At 27.2% G+C, this 16,677-nt stretch overlaps 4 protein-coding genes across 4 annotated transcripts; 2 read left to right on the top strand and 2 right to left on the bottom strand.

Annotated features, from left to right (window-relative positions):
* The first annotated feature begins 299 nt into the window (after positions 1-299).
* On the top strand, positions 300-1,199 carry LOC145841320 (cathepsin G-like). The gene has a single exon (XM_082948681.1). It carries the CDS (start codon positions 300-302, stop codon positions 1,197-1,199), a length of 900 nt encoding a protein of 299 aa, XP_082804807.1.
* Positions 1,200-2,347: 1,148 nt separating this feature from the next.
* On the bottom strand, positions 2,348-4,954 carry LOC145841319 (uncharacterized). The gene is made up of 3 exons (XM_082948679.1): positions 4,717-4,954; positions 3,324-3,701; positions 2,348-2,691 (listed from the first exon to the last, which is right to left on the bottom strand). The coding sequence occupies exons 1-3, from the start codon at positions 4,952-4,954 to the stop codon at positions 2,348-2,350; spliced, it is 960 nt and encodes a 319-aa protein (XP_082804805.1).
* Positions 4,955-7,087: 2,133 nt separating this feature from the next.
* LOC145841318 (Golgi-associated plant pathogenesis-related protein 1-like) lies at positions 7,088-8,723 on the bottom strand. The gene is made up of 4 exons (XM_082948678.1): positions 8,618-8,723; positions 8,035-8,203; positions 7,501-7,673; positions 7,088-7,248 (listed from the first exon to the last, which is right to left on the bottom strand). The coding sequence occupies exons 1-4, from the start codon at positions 8,721-8,723 to the stop codon at positions 7,088-7,090; spliced, it is 609 nt and encodes a 202-aa protein (XP_082804804.1).
* A 1,048-nt stretch (positions 8,724-9,771) lies between these two features.
* Positions 9,772-12,949, top strand: LOC145840789 (thioredoxin domain-containing protein 12-like). The gene is made up of 5 exons (XM_082948122.1): positions 9,772-9,928; positions 10,323-10,464; positions 11,557-11,672; positions 11,851-11,934; positions 12,414-12,949. Exons 1-5 carry the CDS (start codon positions 9,793-9,795, stop codon positions 12,482-12,484), a joined length of 549 nt encoding a protein of 182 aa, XP_082804248.1. The 5' UTR covers positions 9,772-9,792; the 3' UTR covers positions 12,485-12,949.
* The last annotated feature ends 3,728 nt before the right edge of the window (positions 12,950-16,677 follow it).

Below are 16,677 nucleotides of genomic sequence, written 5' to 3'. Positions count from 1 at the left end.
AGTTCAATTATGTCTAAATCAAACTGGTTTGTATTGAAAACATGTTTTGAAAAAATCTGTAAAATTTATAGTTTAAGGTTAAAAAAATAAGTATTTTGCTAGGTTCTCATTGTCGGTAGAGTTTGTGCTTTTAGACAATGTTTCAAGTACGAACTCAAACGGCATACTACTGTATCTGTTTTCTAATAAATCTCCTACACTAATGATTCATAAAACACGTCATAATGCGTATGATAAATTTAAACAAAAACACTAAAGTTTACAATTACTTATATTTGTATGTCAAGTTTGTAGCTGAAATGAGAATTTTAGTTTTATTTCTTTTCCACTTTCTTCACGACGCTTGCAGAGGACAGTTGAGGGGAGGGTATCCGGCCCGACAGAAACAGTTTCCCTTCTCAGTTCAAATTCACCTGGTCAACTGCGTGGGCGGCAACTGCGCTTGCGGCGGGACCATCATCGCCCCGCGGTTTGTCATCACCGCCGCCCACTGCGTCAGAACCCAAGGGAGCAACAGAAGGGTGTACATCGTGGCGGGCGACGTTTCGAAGATGCGCGACCCGAACCCGAAGGAGAACTACCCCAGGGTGGAAATCGAAACGGAGAAGATAAAAGTTATCCACTACTCGGGCTACGACGACGACCAGTACAAAGATCTGGCGCTGCTTTTCATCCAAACGCCGTTCCGCATGAACGATCACGTGCAGCAGATCGGTTTGTCGTCGGAGGAAGAAGAAGGGGACAAGCTCAAGGTGGGTGACGCGTGCACCGTGATGGGGTACGGGAGGACCAGGATCGATGAGGAAAACAAGCAGAGGGACCCGTCGCCGCACCTCAAGTACGCCGAGATGAAAGTCGATTATTTGCGCAAGAAAGCAATATTCTTCCAGTTGGAGAGAGAAGGAGAAAGCGCGTACACGATGCTGGGCGACTCGGGGAGTCCCCTGGTTTGCACGGATTCGCACGGAAAAAAAAAGTTGTACGGAGTTTACAGGGGAGCGGACAACGACTACCACTACGCGAGGTACACGAGGATCAAAAAGTTCAAAAAGTGGATTGTGAGCAAGATGGAAAGCGCGGAGAAGAAGTATCCGGCAGCGAGAATTTATTCAAATTATCCGGTTGTAATTTATTCAACGTGTCTGGCGGGATTTGTTGTAGTTGTAATGCGCTTTTTTGTGGTTCACTTCTTGCACTAAAGTCTTTTGGGAATATAAACGGATAAGGTTAAGCTTGTCTTTTTTTTTTTTTTTTTTTAAATTTTACAGCAAAATAAAACTTACACAGCTAATAATAAAAGCTGAACTTTAGTAACTTTAAGCTTAATTTAAACTTAAAGTAATTATAAAAAGGTATAATAATCTGTTTAAATTTCTATTAATAAAGGCTTGATAAAAATGTAATTGTATATCTATTTCACAAAATACATTTTTAACTTAGCTGTTTTCAGTTTACTCTCTCGGGATTATCTATAAACTTAATTATTTTTGTTTATACTAAAATTTGACAAAAAAAATTGTATAATAAAATAATAAAAACTAGTCTAAACACTAGACACTAAACTTTATCTCTAGTTATGGTTAAACCCGAACAAATTGCTTTTTGTTCTTATATTACAAGTTTAAACTATAAGTAAAATTGAAATAATCTATAATGATGGGTAAATTGAGATAAGTTTACATTTTATAAGTTTAAGCTGTTTTTAGGTCTTAGTTATGAATGGTGTATAACAAACAAAAAAATCCAGAGGAGTACAGTTTATTCAAAACGTTACAAATTACACATTGTGTTTAAACCCCCTAAATAACTATAAAAAAATCTAAGATACTTGATTCGAGCAAATTATTTTTTGTTGATAGAATGTCATGAGTAAAAGAGTCTACATGCTAAAACTTTTTTTTTGTTAACTCGTAACACTAAAATAGGGAAAAACATGAGCTTATTTGATAAGCATCGTTTTAGAGTTTTTATACTGATCTTTGTAATACAAAGCTTATTAGGCAAGTTAGCTGAAGTTAGGCACATTTGATTGCGATGAGGTGTTTATACATTAAAATCTAATTTGAACTTTTTCAATCTTATTTGATATAACGCTATATATAAACTAAAAAGTCAAAGAAATAGACTGTTGTGATTATTATAAACTTTAAAGCAGTAACTTTTTTTTTAAGTTTTACTTTTTATTAAGTAAACAAAACATGTATTTTTAATTTCGATATAAGCATATCTTGATTTAAAAAAAAAAATCAAATTATTTAATTAAATTTAAATTTAATTATTCTATTTGAGCGTACCACCTTTTCTTTTGTTATTCATAGAATTTTATTTAAAATATTTCTTCTATTAATCAGTCACAGTCTTCGTAAATACAGTTTGGTGGCTGATCATCGCATACAGAATCGTAGTCATTCGGTTGTAAATACGGATTTTGATTGGAGTTTATTGGATTCAAGTACGCCGGCTCTTGTTGCTCATAACTTTTTGGCGTCAAATAAGGAAGTTCGTGTTGCTCGTAACTTTTGGGTTCTAGATACGGCGACTCCTGCTGTACAGTTTGTGCTTGTTGGAAGTACAAAGCATTTTTGATTGCGTTTGTCGTTATCTGAGCTTGCTCAGTGCTTTGATAGACCCCGATGCTGGCTTTCTTGTTTATTTTGTTTGAGACTGTGTTAATATCATCGTAGTTTTTATCTAAAACAAAAAATTTACACATAAAAACATGATTATTAATGTTCAAAAATTAATGATTGTACAGATCCGTACGAAACAAGTTTGTTGAATTATATAAAAACAGGGAACGGGTCAAAATTGCACGTAGACAAAATTGCACGAAAATACTTTTGCACAAGTTACAATTTCGCACGAGAGTAAAAAAAACGAAAAAAAAAATTAATAGGTAAATGAATAAAAAAACAAAAAAAGAAAAAAATTTACTGATCGAGGGTTAAGGGTAGTAATGAAAGTAAAAATTAAATTAAATAGATAACTAATAAAATTATTATTAAAAAGAAAAAAACTAAAAAAAAAAGATTTATAAAAAAAAGAAAACAAAAGCTACCGACCGAGAGTAAGGGTTAAGGGTAACAGTGATAGTAAAAAAAAAAACTAAAAAAAAAACTCAACCCGTTCAAAAACGTCTCCGTACAATTTTATCTTCGTGCAATTTTGTACGCTCGTGAAAATTTGACAACTACCCATAAGAACAATAAAGAATATACAAACTGTTATTATCAAATCAATCTAAAAGTTAATCTTTGTTTTATCTTTATAGCTTTTTTCGTAACAAGCAAGTAGTTTTTATCCTTTATACAAGCACAAATTACCAGCAAGCGTTTTCGATACTTCTTTGTTTTCCTTTTTTCTCACTTTCCCAGCTGACCGCTTAGTTTTCCCAGACTTAATAAAACAAGCACCGGCGACCAGCAATATCACCAGGAAAATTGCCACCGCTATGGCGGGCGAGTTTTGCACCACGCCCGAGTACTTGCCGTTGTTGCCGGACGCCGTCGTCTGCTCCAAAGTGGTCGTTTCAGCTTTTTTCACGCAGAAGAAGCTTCTATGGTGGCAGCTCCCGTCGTACACGACAGTTTTGTTCAAGTGGGGTTTCATTTTGGGGTACCTGCAGCTTCCGTGGGTGTTGGAGTTGTTTTTGAAAAACTTTCCGTGAAGCTTGTAATCGAATTTTGTACCATCATACCAGCCTATAAAATTAACGAGTGTTTTAACCGAGATAGCAACCAAAACTTGTTCCTTTTAAACTATTTTTTCTTGTGATACTCAGCAAATTTGTTTTCTATTAACAGTATAAAATAAAATTTAAAAGTACAAATTTTGTTTATAAAACTGATGTAAAGTTTAATAGTAATGAATAAGTATAAGCTTTAGTTTTTTTTAATTTTTAAATTAACAATGACTTAACATTCTTATTGTTGTACATAAGTTAAACAAACGTAAAAAAAACAGTTAAGACTTATTTTTAAATGTATTTCATAAATAAACTTAGATTAGTTGATTATAGTTTCAAATTAAAGTTATATATATATATAGATTTTTAAGGTTTTATAATCAACAACTTAAAGTTTTTGCAATCACTGTTAAATGTTACTATTACTACAGAAAACATAAAATTCCAATGTTTTTGAAATTTATAATAAATTAAAAATAATCAACTTGGTACAAATGAACTAAATTTTTAAGCCAGATTTTATGTTGTTTACTAAATTTTTAAAGTATAACCGGTCACTTAACAGTTTTATAAAAAAGAGATCTATTTGAAATAATAAGGTAGGGCATTTCTATTTTATACATCCAAACTGCATTACCGAAAAATGAACTGTTTGAATAATTTTAAACATTTGAACTTATTATTAGATATCAGCTATTGTTATAATCATTAGCAGTGAATTGAATAAGAACATACTTAAATAGTTCATTTTAAAGATTACTTCATCTAAATTTTCTGTTTTAATTATTTCACTCCATCAAATTTACAAAATTACACAAATATCCTTTGTCTGATAAAACAAAAAAGTTAAAGAACTTGCTGTATTTATATATATTCAATGTTTTTGTATAATTAATTGATTTGAATTTGTAAATTATACTCTCCTTTTTAAAAATTGTAGTTTTGAAAGTTTTAACCAACTGCTTTATCAAAACAAATAAGTAGTTTATAAAAAAACTACTTAGAATAAAATTTTATTTTTAAATAGAAACCTTCTGTATTTTCATGTTCGTTAAAGTAGAGTCCCACGGCCCATCCTTTTTGTTTTACATTGATAAAACATTTTCTTATGTAATCGCTGACGGTCTTGATAACTTCTACATCGTGCAACGAAGCGAGAGTCTGATGGTTTTTCTCGCAAAAATCTACCGCATGGTGGTATGAAAGCTCCGTTTGAATCGGATAAATTTTGCCTATTGAAGTGTCGATTCCTGGTACACATAAAGACATTGTGGAGTTGGTTTTACAGTAATTTCCGGAGTAAACAACCTGTATAAGTTAAACAAAAAAATACATTTCCAAGATTTACAACCTAAACATTTAAATTTGCTTTTCATTACGCTTAAAGTTTTCTAAAACCATTAAACAGCTTGTTATATTTGCGTCTAGGTGTAATTATTTTTAATAGTAGTCATATAACCAAATATTTTAGCGTCTTTTTTGTCGTTCAATAAACTAATAATTATATTAATTTGTTGAATCAAAAAAATTAAAAATTAAAAGTCAAAAAAATAATATTTTATTTTTTAATGCAGAAAAAATGTTGGTTGCAGAAACTTTTTATTATATCTAGTTTTCTTTTTCTGAAACATTTATATGTAAAATAAACTTAAATTTTTCTTAACTTTAATTTAAGATATTCACTCCATCTTCTAAATTGTATCATTTTTAAATAGAATTTGTTAACTTTTTAACTTAACTTGTAACAATTCAAGTTAAACAAAGCTAAAGGCTAAGAAATTTAAAGATAAATTATTACGGATACCAATTTTTGTTTGCATTTTATGAATTCTTAACTTTTTTAGTTATAAATATCAGAAAGGTTAGATACGTAAACCTAAAAACAAACTATAGATCTGGAGTCTGCACTAAAATATAAAAAAATTCTAAATATAGCGGTTGCATTTGCTATGCGTTCTCGTACCTTACATAGTCGAGCTTCAAAAATATAATTAAAATCAGTAAAATTGTAAACAGCTATTTTTGGAGAACATTCAAACGACTTTGATTTTTAAAAACTCTTATGAAATTTCAACCTATTGAAGTATATGCGTAGTAGAAAGACTAACATTAAATAAGTTTGAAAGCTATCTAGCTTTTATTACTAATTGTTTTAAATTATAACACTCCAACTTCTTACAACCAAAAACAGTTTATTAAACAGTTTTTTAGTTAGTTTTAAGTTTTTATGAAAGTCGAGAACTACGAAAACAAAATTCTAGTAGCTATAAAAAATACCAAAACTAAAAAATTATCAAAATAAAAGAATAAAAAATTACGTACGTTTTTAGAATACTCACTTAATACTCTAAAAACAAACACAAACTCTACTGTTTAAATTATGTCTAAATTAAATGATAAACTAGTGTCAGTTAAAAACATAAATAAGACGTAATGATTTTTTTTTCTTGTAAAAATAACTTTATCTATGATTATTATAAAAGCTAATAAATAGTTTAAACTCTTTTTAATTATTTTCGTAATAAACAAGCTTTCAAAACAGTCATGAAAAGCGATTTACGATGCTGAATGTATGAATCATTAATTTATCTTGTGAGAAATTGTTTTTCGTCATAAAAACTTTTGTAGAGATTCATAAAGTTTAAAAAGTTAAAAATCAAAATCATGCTTTTATTTTAAAAATATACCATACAGTTTTTTTATGCTTATGCCATTTTATTTAGTTTTTGTTTTTAAGTTTTAGAAACTTATATTGTGTTTAATGTATCTAAACTATAAAAAAATTATTTTTAATATTTTTTGAAATAAATGTTATCAATTTTGTTTATTAATTTTCGCAATAAGCTACATTAGAAAAGTATATTTAGTTTTTTCGTTTTCAAAAATGTATTTTAGGAATTACCTTAGGAAGAGAAAATTTATAAAACTATATCTAAAAAATTAAAATGATGAAAAGCAAATAAACTTTTCAAGTCTAATAAAAGAACCGAATGACAATAAAAAAAGTTAAAATTTAATTAAGTTGTGCTTGTTAATAAACAGTTTTTAAAGCTTTTAAAAGCTGTTAAATTTTTATAAATCAAAACAAAACATAAAATAATTTATTTTTGTCAAATAACAAGTTGCGTGATGAACTTAACTGCATATATTTGGTTCTTTTACATTTTTTTAATCAAAATGACTCATAAATTACTATTCTCATTTTAAAATATAGTTTTATGCCGATTACTTAAGAATACAACTTTGTATTGTAATAAATGTAGGCTAAAAATTATTTATAATTACCTTGAGTTCGGATTAGAAATTGTCTATGTTAGTATAATTTTAGTTTAATTGTTTAATCTTTTACAAATGTACATTGAAAAAGTGAACGGTTTATTTTGCAAGTGTTGTCAACAAGGTTTATTTTTTTGGTTTTGTCACATTTTGCTCGAAGTACCCGGGGTTCGTGATGTTTCCCTGCGGAAGATACCTCGCCACCACGAAAGAACCTCCTTTTTTGTCACGTGATACAGCAGCTCCCATTTCATTGGTTGATTTCCATACGAGTTGCGTAAAATGACCTTTTAAAGTCATTGTTATGAACAAACCAAAACAAAAATTTAAGTAGGTGCTTATAATTTTTTTTTAAATACTGGAACACCTATAAACATAAAATTTTGTGTAAACTAGAAGATTTTTAAATCAAAAAAAAAAATCGAACTACATTGTTGATTTAAAAAATTAAAAGAAACTTATCAGAAAACATATTACGTTTTTACACTTAATCATTGTATACTTAATGTTAAACGTTTGAAAAACCACATTTTTCTCACCTATACCACTTTTGAATCCGGGCTTGTTGAAGTCGTAGTCCTTAATTTCGTCATACCAATTCTTAACCGGCTGCTTCGGATCGGTGTACGCTGATGACCAGGCAAGATTTTCCCCAACTCCCTTCTCTGTGGTGTGCTCCATCTTTCCTTTGCTGGCAAGCGTGTCAGCCCATCTTGAAAGTATATTTAAAATGTTACAAACTATTTGTAGCAGTTTTAATATTTGGTTAGTCAGCGTTAGAATAAAGACTCGCCGTATTCCATAAAATTTATTAATAAGTTTTTTTTAGCTCTTAATTTAAAAGCTTAAACAAGTATTGACGTGAAAAATAAAACCTTTTAAATAGGGCTATTTGATGAAAACACTCGTTTACACTATTTAGGCTTTTCTAGGCCTAATGAGAAAAACTCATACTTTTTTATTGCAGTGATTTTTTGAAATTTGTTTCTGTTTAAGTTATGCTTTTAGTAGTTGTTTCAATGTCAACAGTTCTAACTCAGGTTCAAAAATATTAAAAAAAAAAAAAAAAGAACTTTTTCGCATCAGCAGTCAACTTTTCACTGTACTTCAGCTCGGGGACGCCATGCAGTCTCCTGTAACTGTTGTGAGCTTCGACGCACTGCTTGGAAAACTCTTTCAAAGGCAGTTCGGGACCTTCGGCAGGCTTCACGGCTTTCACGTTCGGCGGCAGCTCGTCGACTTCTGAAAGTTTTAGCTTAATCAATGTTTTCTTTTTCAACCGGCTGTTGGTTTATGTGTTTTTAATTTGCATGAGGTAGCAAAAAGGTTTAATGACAACAAACAATAAAAAAAATTGTTTTGTTTCTAAAAACATTTTCAAAGCGTTGGTCCAAAAAGCTTTCATTTTAATTTAGTCATAAAAATACGTCAAAGTGTTTTTTTTTAATACTTAAAACACAGAAATAAAAAAGTTTGTGTTTACTTAAAACACAAACACATGTTGTTCATCAATACCTTCTTTAAAAATACAACTAAACCAAACTGCTCAATAAGAAAAAACATTTATCTCGCAAGCATAAGTTTTTTTCCAAAAGTTTTTTTCAGTATGTTTAAAAGAATTCTTTACTAAAAAGTCTGAAGATTTTTCAACAAAACCTTTTTCTACAACTTCTTGAGTTACTACTTTTTTCCCGTTTTTATCTATTTTTGTTCTCGTTATAATTGTTTTAACAATTGCTTTATTTGAAGATTGCTGGCTCATAGTTGAATGTTTTTTCACAATACAAGTAAACGGAACACAAAATAAGAAGTAATTTTTGAAAAAAGAATTCATATCCCAAAGAAATTTTTCTATGTGACGTAGTTTTATTTTTGAATTTTCTTCTTTTCTACCATTATCAAAAGTTCACATTATAAAAACAGAATGCTTTGTTTTAGTATCATAGTTGAAACTAGTTCATTAATATGAAAAATTCAGGTATTACTTTTCGAGAGTATTTGCGTCATTTTGCTTGCAAGTACCTACTTTACATTCAAAACATCAAATTAGTTATTTCACAGTTATTTGTCCAAAGTTAAGAATTTTAAATTTGCGTGTACAATTTTAAAGGACATTATCTTTACACATCTTGATTTTTTGTTAAAAGCTTAAAAAATACTTTGTTTATAACAATAAACACTAGGTATTCACAAAGTGCAAACTCCGATGTTTCCATAGAGTTTACTTTACAGTGCATAAAAAAATTGGTAAACATACTAGAATATTTTCAAATGTATCATTGGTTTTTAAAAACTTTTTTTTTATTTTTGATGCTTCCTAAATAGTTTTTGCATTCTGTTTATCGATAAAACTTTCAAACAATATTAACGCCAGTTTATTTTCAATACGTACATTTGTTTTTCACTTAATGATATGATGTGCAAAGTTTTAAACAGTTTTTTGAAAGAAGTAGAGAGCAATTCATAAACTTATTTAAAGTAAATTTTATTAGTTTGTATGGTCTATTATAAACTTAACTTCTCGGACTCACACTATGATATTACAGTTCTAAGAAGCTTTGAAACAAAGCACAAGTTTCTAATTATTTTTTAAAGCCTAAAGCTTGTAGTATGCAATAAAAATCTAAATTAACAGTAAAAAATAAGTTTAAAATTCAAAAACTTATCGATTTCAATTAAATTGTTAGTTAGAATTGTTGTTTTGGATTATATCCAATTTGGATGCTTTGAAATGAGGTGGCTTTGTGAAGAACAAAGGAAAGTTATGAAGTGAAGGAGCACTTGAATGCACTGATGACTTTCGCTTACGTGGTGCCGTTTCATTTTGTATCATGTTCAAGTACAGCATACTACTCGTTTTCATTATTTTCCAAATTACCTCCTGCCAGGACGATAACGTCCCTCCGAAAGAAGAGAAGGAGGCAGTCGATGAAGAAATTCCGGAGGGAGAAATATCTTTGGACGGAGGTTTGTTTAAAAAAACAAATAAAACCTAGAAAGATTAACTCATTTTTTTAGTTTTTTAGAAAGTTTTACTATACTATGAATTTGTTAAAAATTTTCTTGCTTACCTAATTAAGATAGCCTAAATGATAATGTTGAAAAGTTGATACTCAACATAGTATATGTTATGAAATTAAAAACTTTCTAAGATGTAAATGAGTAGAAGTTGTATTTAATAGATATATTAGAAATAACTTGTTTTTATATCTTTGTAAATATTTTTAAGACTCATGATATTAGTGAACGTAGTTAAAAGTTGAAACGTCTCAAAACTTATAAATATTTTTTTTTATAAAATAACTTGTTTACAGTGCAGAACATTTTTTTGTTTTACTTTTTCAAACTATTTAGTTTTCAGGATTTAGCACAAACATAACATGGAAGACACTGGAGGAAGGATTGGATGTTTGTAATAAAACAAAGAAGCCGATGATGCTGTTAATTCACAAGACACTTTGCCCTGCTTGCAACACTCTGAAGGAAATATTTTGCAACAGCTCGTTAGTTTGCTTGCTTTGTTTAGATTTTATTTTACTTTTTTTGATAAACAGGTTTGTACTACTTAATGCTAAAGCTGTCAAAACAAATTAAAAGTATCTGAACACCTCAAAATGCACTTTGTTATATATAAGCATTTTTTTTTCATAAAAACATAGCATTATACTATTAAAGATATGTGTGTTTATTACAGACTTTTCAAATAAATCAGCTTAACTCAAATTGATATATTTTAACTTTAAGTTTTAAAAATTTCAAATCTTTAAAGTTTTACTTAAAATTTAAGTGTTTTTGTTTTATTTTTAACAAAAAAAAAAGCTAATTAACATACAAAATAAGAATGTTTATATAGTTTATAGTTTATTGAACAAAAAAAACGCTCAAATATTTGGTCCTAAGACCTGGTGCACGAAAAGCGTTTCTGTTATCGAGTCGCACACAACTTTGATACCTTTTAAGGTTTTGTCAAGGACAAGGTGTTATAACCTTTGTTTTGAATTTTTTTTTCGACATTTTACTATATCTCGACCTGGACAAGACGTTAAAAGGTATCCGTGGTGTACGACTCGATAACCGAAAGGTTTTTTCGTACCCCAGGTCTTAGGACCAAAATTTGAGCGTTTTTTTGTCGTTTAATAAAAAATAGTTATAACATTTTTTGAAGTTTTAAAAAAAAATAAAGTTTTTTGATTCAAAAAGAAGTTTAAAGTAATCTAATTAAGGAAAATACTGGTTAATCTACTTTTTATTTTTCATTTATAAAAATATGAATTTATACAGACAACTTAATAACAATTAACAACCTTTTATTAAAAAAGTGTAACTTAGTTCGTGAGTGAAATAAAAAAATTTAAAAAACTAATACTTTAGATTACTGAGTGTTTACAAAAGTTTAGTTTTTTTTTTTCTGTTTTTTGAATACAATAAATAGAACTCTTACATAACCATCTTTTTTAAAAATAACTATGCTGTTTGTAGAATTCAAGTTAAGCAACACACTAGTAAGAATATTCAAATTACTTGTTACATACACACCTTGTCATTTGATAAAATTAAATGTTCTAAATTTTACTTTGAACCTTTAAAAATTTCAGCCTGATTCAGGAATTGTCAGATTTCTTCGTCTGCGTCAACCTGATGGACCAGGAAGTTCCGGAGAGCGAGGCGTTGGCTCCCGACGGTCACTACTTTCCTCGCATCCTGTTCATAAGTGTGTACAAGTTTTAAAATGTAGTTTCTTTCCTGAGTTAAACAAAAAATATAATTAAAACGTAATTAATTTCAATCTTCTAAACAAAATAATGGTTAATTCGGTGCAAAATTTAAGTGAAGCTAACAACAAAAACATAAATTTGATACAAATAAAACAGTTTTTATATAAATTTTAGCTCATGACAGTCAAGTTGTGCATGATATAACAAACCCAGAAGCTGGAAAAGATTTTCTTTACTATTACTTCACCGCAAAGTCAGGTAGGATAACTTTGTGCTTACTTTTAAGTCTTACTACATTGATTCAATTATTTTTACTAACCTAGTTTAATCCTTTCATTCAATATAAGTTTTAACACACTCAAATATTTACTAACTATTCAAATAGTGTAAGGTTTATGAAACATTTAATTAAATTAAGCTTATTTTTATACTAAATACCGTTCTTTATCGAGATATAAAGTATAAAAAATATTTAATTTATTTGTTAAGAAAAAACTTTGGTACAGTTTTTATCAATAAACAACAAAACTAATTTCAGTTAGATTTGATATATTTTTTTAAATTAAAATAAATAGAACGAAATAACTTAATAAATAGAAAACTAAAATATTTACAATAGTCTTTAAGCAGTATTTTTACAAACAATATTTAAAACATAAATTTTAGTTTAAATTGGGAAATTCACTTTCTAACAATCAAATCTTTGTAGCTTAATTTTAAAAACAATTTAATTTCAGTTGAAGTTTCAATGGCAAAAGCAATAAGATTTTTCTACAATATTTCGTCAGACAAAGGAAAAGAATTGTAAATGGGCAAAACAACGTACTTGTTTTTAGTTTTGACGTTTTTACTTTTGTAGCGAGTGTTTAAAACAATATATATTTTTGGTTTACTCAATAAAAAAGTCAGCAAACAAAATATGTATATGCTTATAAGCTGTGGTCAATTTTTAAAACTGTTACTGAAGTTAAAACTCATTAAGGTTTCAAGAAAGAAAAAACTTCATAAAATTCTATATGTCTATCCTGTTTTTATACATTCTACTTTAATATTGAAGTAAAAAACAATCTTTATATAAAATTATTTAAAACATTTCATCTGTAATTTATATTTTTTGTGAATAATCGTTTAAATGAGTTTGATTTATGCTTAACTGTAAACACTCGTTAGTTTTTCATTGTGAGATGCTGAATTCAAACTTCTTTACAAACTTGAATCTTTTGTTTTGGTTGGGCAATATTCGCAAGAAGCTAATATATATTAAAATATATAATCATAACATGAATTTATCTAAATTTTTTTATTTTTGTCTATAAAAAGTCTTATGGCTACTAGAAAAATTTAAAAGTTGTTTATTATAGTTTCATGCAAAACTTTTATATTTTATGGGAAATTATTTAATTCCAGAATAATACTGATAATTAGTAATTTGAACACTTACCTAGACACTATGTTTGTTTTTGTATTATATAAAATAATGTAAGATAAACTAAAAATAAATAAAATAAACTAATAATATAAATTTTAACAAACAACAAACATTTTGTCAATGTTTCCAATATATTTATTTAGTTTTTCCTAAAAATATAAATAAGAGTATTGTCACACTTTTTAATTACTTGTGTTACCTAACATTATAAACGACAACTTTCAGTATTATTTAGACGCATTGTATATATTGGGCAGAAAGTTATAGTTGTTGTAAAATTATACTTGAATTAGTCAAAGAAAATAAGGTCAACACCGTCTTTTTTTAGTAATATTTTACTAAGTAAATGAGATAAAGTAATGTTTTTAGTCACTAAAAGTCTGTGTAAAAGTATTTACTTTAAAGTTATCATTACAACTTTTACTTTGTGCAGTTAAGGAGAAGTACGATTTACAATGTAATTTAGGAAAAGATGTTAAGTATCGCAAAAAACAAAAGTAATGTTAGTTTTTAACAACATTTTCACAATTCTTTAAACTTCATCAAAAAAACGCAGCTCAAAGTTTTAATTTTTGAGTTTAGATTTATCTTAAAGCAAGCTTAGCATTAAAAAAGAATACTATATAAGACATAATTGTATTGAAAAAAAAATTCATAGTTATAGTAAAAAAAATACATATTTATAAGTATACTTAATCTCATTGTTTTTTTTATCAACATTTTATTTCAATCTTTACCTAGATAAGCAACGTTAAGTATGTATTTCAAATTGACTTTGAATACAAAGCTTAAGTTTTTTTTAATAAATATTGATGTTTAGCGTATAACTAAAGCAACTAGCAACACTTAGTTTTTTAAGCTATACTAGTTAGTTTTTTTAACAACACGATAAACAACTTAACGAAAGAAAATAGAAGACACGTCGAAAGCATGTTTTAGTAAAACCTAAACTGTAAGCTGAAAGCATTACAGACAAACATTAAAATGTAACAGTGTATTGTAATATCTTCGTTAACTTCAAAGTAAACTAAAAAGAAGTGAAAAAATTAAAATATTAATTTCATAGATATTATAAACCCTATAGTTCTTACTAATTTTTTATACTTATGAGCAGTAACAAAATAAAGAAATTGAAAGAACGATTTTTTTAAGAGTTTAAGTAATAGAGTTAAGTTTTTACACTTAAATGGGTTGAAAAAAAATCGATTCATTTTAATTAACTTGATAAATTTAGAATTCATTTGAAATTACCTGATTTTTAAGCTTTACAACTTTTTGACTTTTCAAATTGTAAAACTTTAAGCAATTAAATTGTTGTTTTTGCAAGTTTAATGGTGCTTGACTAAAAGAAAAACTGTAGAATTTAGAAATAAACAATGCTCATTACTGTCTGCTTTAATGTAACTACAAGTGTAGTTTTTTTTAGCTTTTTATGTAATTGTTTTTTAAAGTTTATTAAAGTTCATTTATATGTGTTTTTTAATCTTTTACGTTAAAATTTTTAGTTAAAATGTTTTATTCTAATGATAATGTTTACATTCAGAATTCAATTATTTTTTTTTTAATTTTTTAAGTAAAAAGAAAGTCAAACAATGTTTTCAAATAGTTTACAAGAAGACTCTGAGTACCAAAAACGTTTTAATGGCATAAAAGGATCAACTTTAGCAAAGAAACAAACTTTATTTTTAGACAATAGATCAGAAATTATCTGCGACCAGCCTTCAAAAATTATGTTTAAAACATTGCCAACATTACCAAGAAAAACTTCTTTAAAATACTACAAAGATGCAAGAGATTTAAACTTGAGGTCAGATGGTTACACTGCTAAATGGTGCTGTTTTTTGTCTCTTATTGGTGTTTTTGTTTTGTGTAATCTTTAGAAGACAAAAAAAAAAGTAACTGAAACTTATTCCCGTGTAAAATTTTAAGACGTTTTGTTTTATTCATTTTTTCAAAAACTTTACTAAAAATTCTAAATTAAGCATGTTGTATTTTGGTTTAAGTTTACTAGTCTTTCATTTACTAAAGTTTACGTTATTGACAGCTAAAAAGCTTGAGGTTGTGTAACTTTATATTTGAATAATATAAAAAACATTATTACTATGCTTAGTTTTCGGTCTAAACTCGAAATCGTAGTTTAAAAGATAATTATTAAATTAATTACATTATAAAGAAGAATAAAAAGTTTCAAGAGTGAACGATATTGAATGTACAAATGTGTTTACAAGTCAAATTGACAATTTTTAGTCAATGGTATAGTTTAATACCATATTTATTATGCCAAAAATCAGCTTATACAGCAAATTTTATATACTTATAAAAAAAATTTAATTAAAAGTATTGAAATATAAAAAGTGTAGATAGTAAAGTAATGTAATAGTTTTAGTATAGGGTGTTAGTTGTTTTCAGTAGACTGGTCTTAAGAGTTTTAATTGCTTATTTTACTTGATTAAAACAAATATAGTTTGTACATTCTTCAACTTAGTAGATTTATAGAGAAACTTTTCTAATAAACTTTAGTTTTTTAACTCCAATTTCTAAAAAGTTATATGCTTGTTAGATTTCTACTACAAAGATTATTTTGTTTAATTTTAAATACTTATGGTTTCACAATTGTTTTTCTTATATACTATTTGTTTCTTGGTTTTTATAAATAAAGAAAATGCTAGTGGCTACAAGTTTTATTAAATTAAATTTTAAACAAAACTATTGCAACAGTTAGTCAGAAAATATTACTAGATTTAAAAGTTGTTATTTGACAAGGTCAGCTCACGCTCACCGAAACCTGGTAGTTAGACGAAGCTGTACATAAACGTTTGTTATATTAGATTAAAAATAGTAAATTTTAAAAATTCAGGGATTATAAAAGCTTGAAAATCGTTACATTCCTGTTTGGTATCAAAAATATTAATTTGATAAACTTATTCGCATAATTAAAACTCAAATTTTAAATGTTTCTGCTAAAAGTTAGGTAAACTAATTTGTCTTACAAGCCATGGTTTCTGCTTAAGTATAAAATTTATACAATAAAAACTAAATTTCAATTTTAAAAAATATTTTACAATAAATTATTGTTAAGTAATATGTTTTATGTGAACAATTGTTAACAATAAAAATAAGAAAAAATTAAATAGACTGCAAAAATATTTAAAAATATCTATTAAGAAAATGTATAAAAGAAAGTTTCAATAATTAAGTTTTTATGAAACAGAATATTGTTAAGAAACTTTTTCAAGCGCATAAAAAAATAATTTGTGTTTTTGACAGACTTTTAACAGGTTTTTTTGATAATTATATCTTTAACAATTCGAAGAAATTAGGAAGTAAACTTTAAAAACTTAAATATATTAAGTGATAAATTAGCTGTCTTGGATAAATACGTGATAATTTTTTTTTAGATTATAAGTTAGGAATAAAAACTTTATTAAAACAATCTGAAACAACAATTTGAATAAACTAGAAGTAGGTACTTTAATTACTTTTTTTTATTACCAACAAATTGAATAGAGTGTATTTTAGCAAATATTATTATTAATTAATAATACCAAAAAAAAACTACTTTACTGACTTTA

This window comes from Thalia democratica, chromosome 7 (assembly GCF_965202585.1).
Source record: "Thalia democratica chromosome 7, ktThaDemo2.hap1.1, whole genome shotgun sequence".
In the NCBI taxonomy this organism is placed as follows: Eukaryota; Metazoa; Chordata; class Thaliacea; order Salpida; family Salpidae; genus Thalia; species Thalia democratica.
Note: the sequence above shows the minus strand (reverse complement) of the source record. Positions and strands in the feature narration are given on the sequence as shown.

Excerpts from the sequence above, each read along its gene's own strand:
- LOC145841320 (XM_082948681.1), top strand. The coding sequence starts at position 300 with ATGAGAATTTTAGTTTTATTTCTTTTCCACTTTCTTCACGACGCTTGC.
- LOC145841318 (XM_082948678.1), bottom strand. The coding sequence starts at position 8,723 with ATGAGCCAGCAATCTTCAAATAAAGCAATTGTTAAAACAATTATAACG. Across the intron at positions 8,204-8,617 it reads TCAAGAAGTTGTAGAAAAAG|AAGTCGACGAGCTGCCGCCG; the intron begins GTTTTGTTGAAA and ends TAAAACTTTCAG. Across the intron at positions 7,674-8,034 it reads TTGACTGCTGATGCGAAAAA|ATGGGCTGACACGCTTGCCA; the intron begins GTTCTTTTTTTT and ends TATACTTTCAAG.
- LOC145841319 (XM_082948679.1), bottom strand. The coding sequence starts at position 4,954 with ATGTCTTTATGTGTACCAGGAATCGACACTTCAATAGGCAAAATTTAT. Across the intron at positions 3,702-4,716 it reads CGAACATGAAAATACAGAAG|GCTGGTATGATGGTACAAAA; the intron begins GTTTCTATTTAA and ends TTAATTTTATAG. Across the intron at positions 2,692-3,323 it reads AGTATCGAAAACGCTTGCTG|ATAAAAACTACGATGATATT; the intron begins GTAATTTGTGCT and ends TTTTTGTTTTAG.
- LOC145840789 (XM_082948122.1), top strand. The coding sequence starts at position 9,793 with ATGTTCAAGTACAGCATACTACTCGTTTTCATTATTTTCCAAATTACC. Across the intron at positions 9,929-10,322 it reads AGAAATATCTTTGGACGGAG|GATTTAGCACAAACATAACA; the intron begins GTTTGTTTAAAA and ends TTTAGTTTTCAG. Across the intron at positions 11,935-12,413 it reads TTACTTCACCGCAAAGTCAG|TTGAAGTTTCAATGGCAAAA; the intron begins GTAGGATAACTT and ends ATTTAATTTCAG.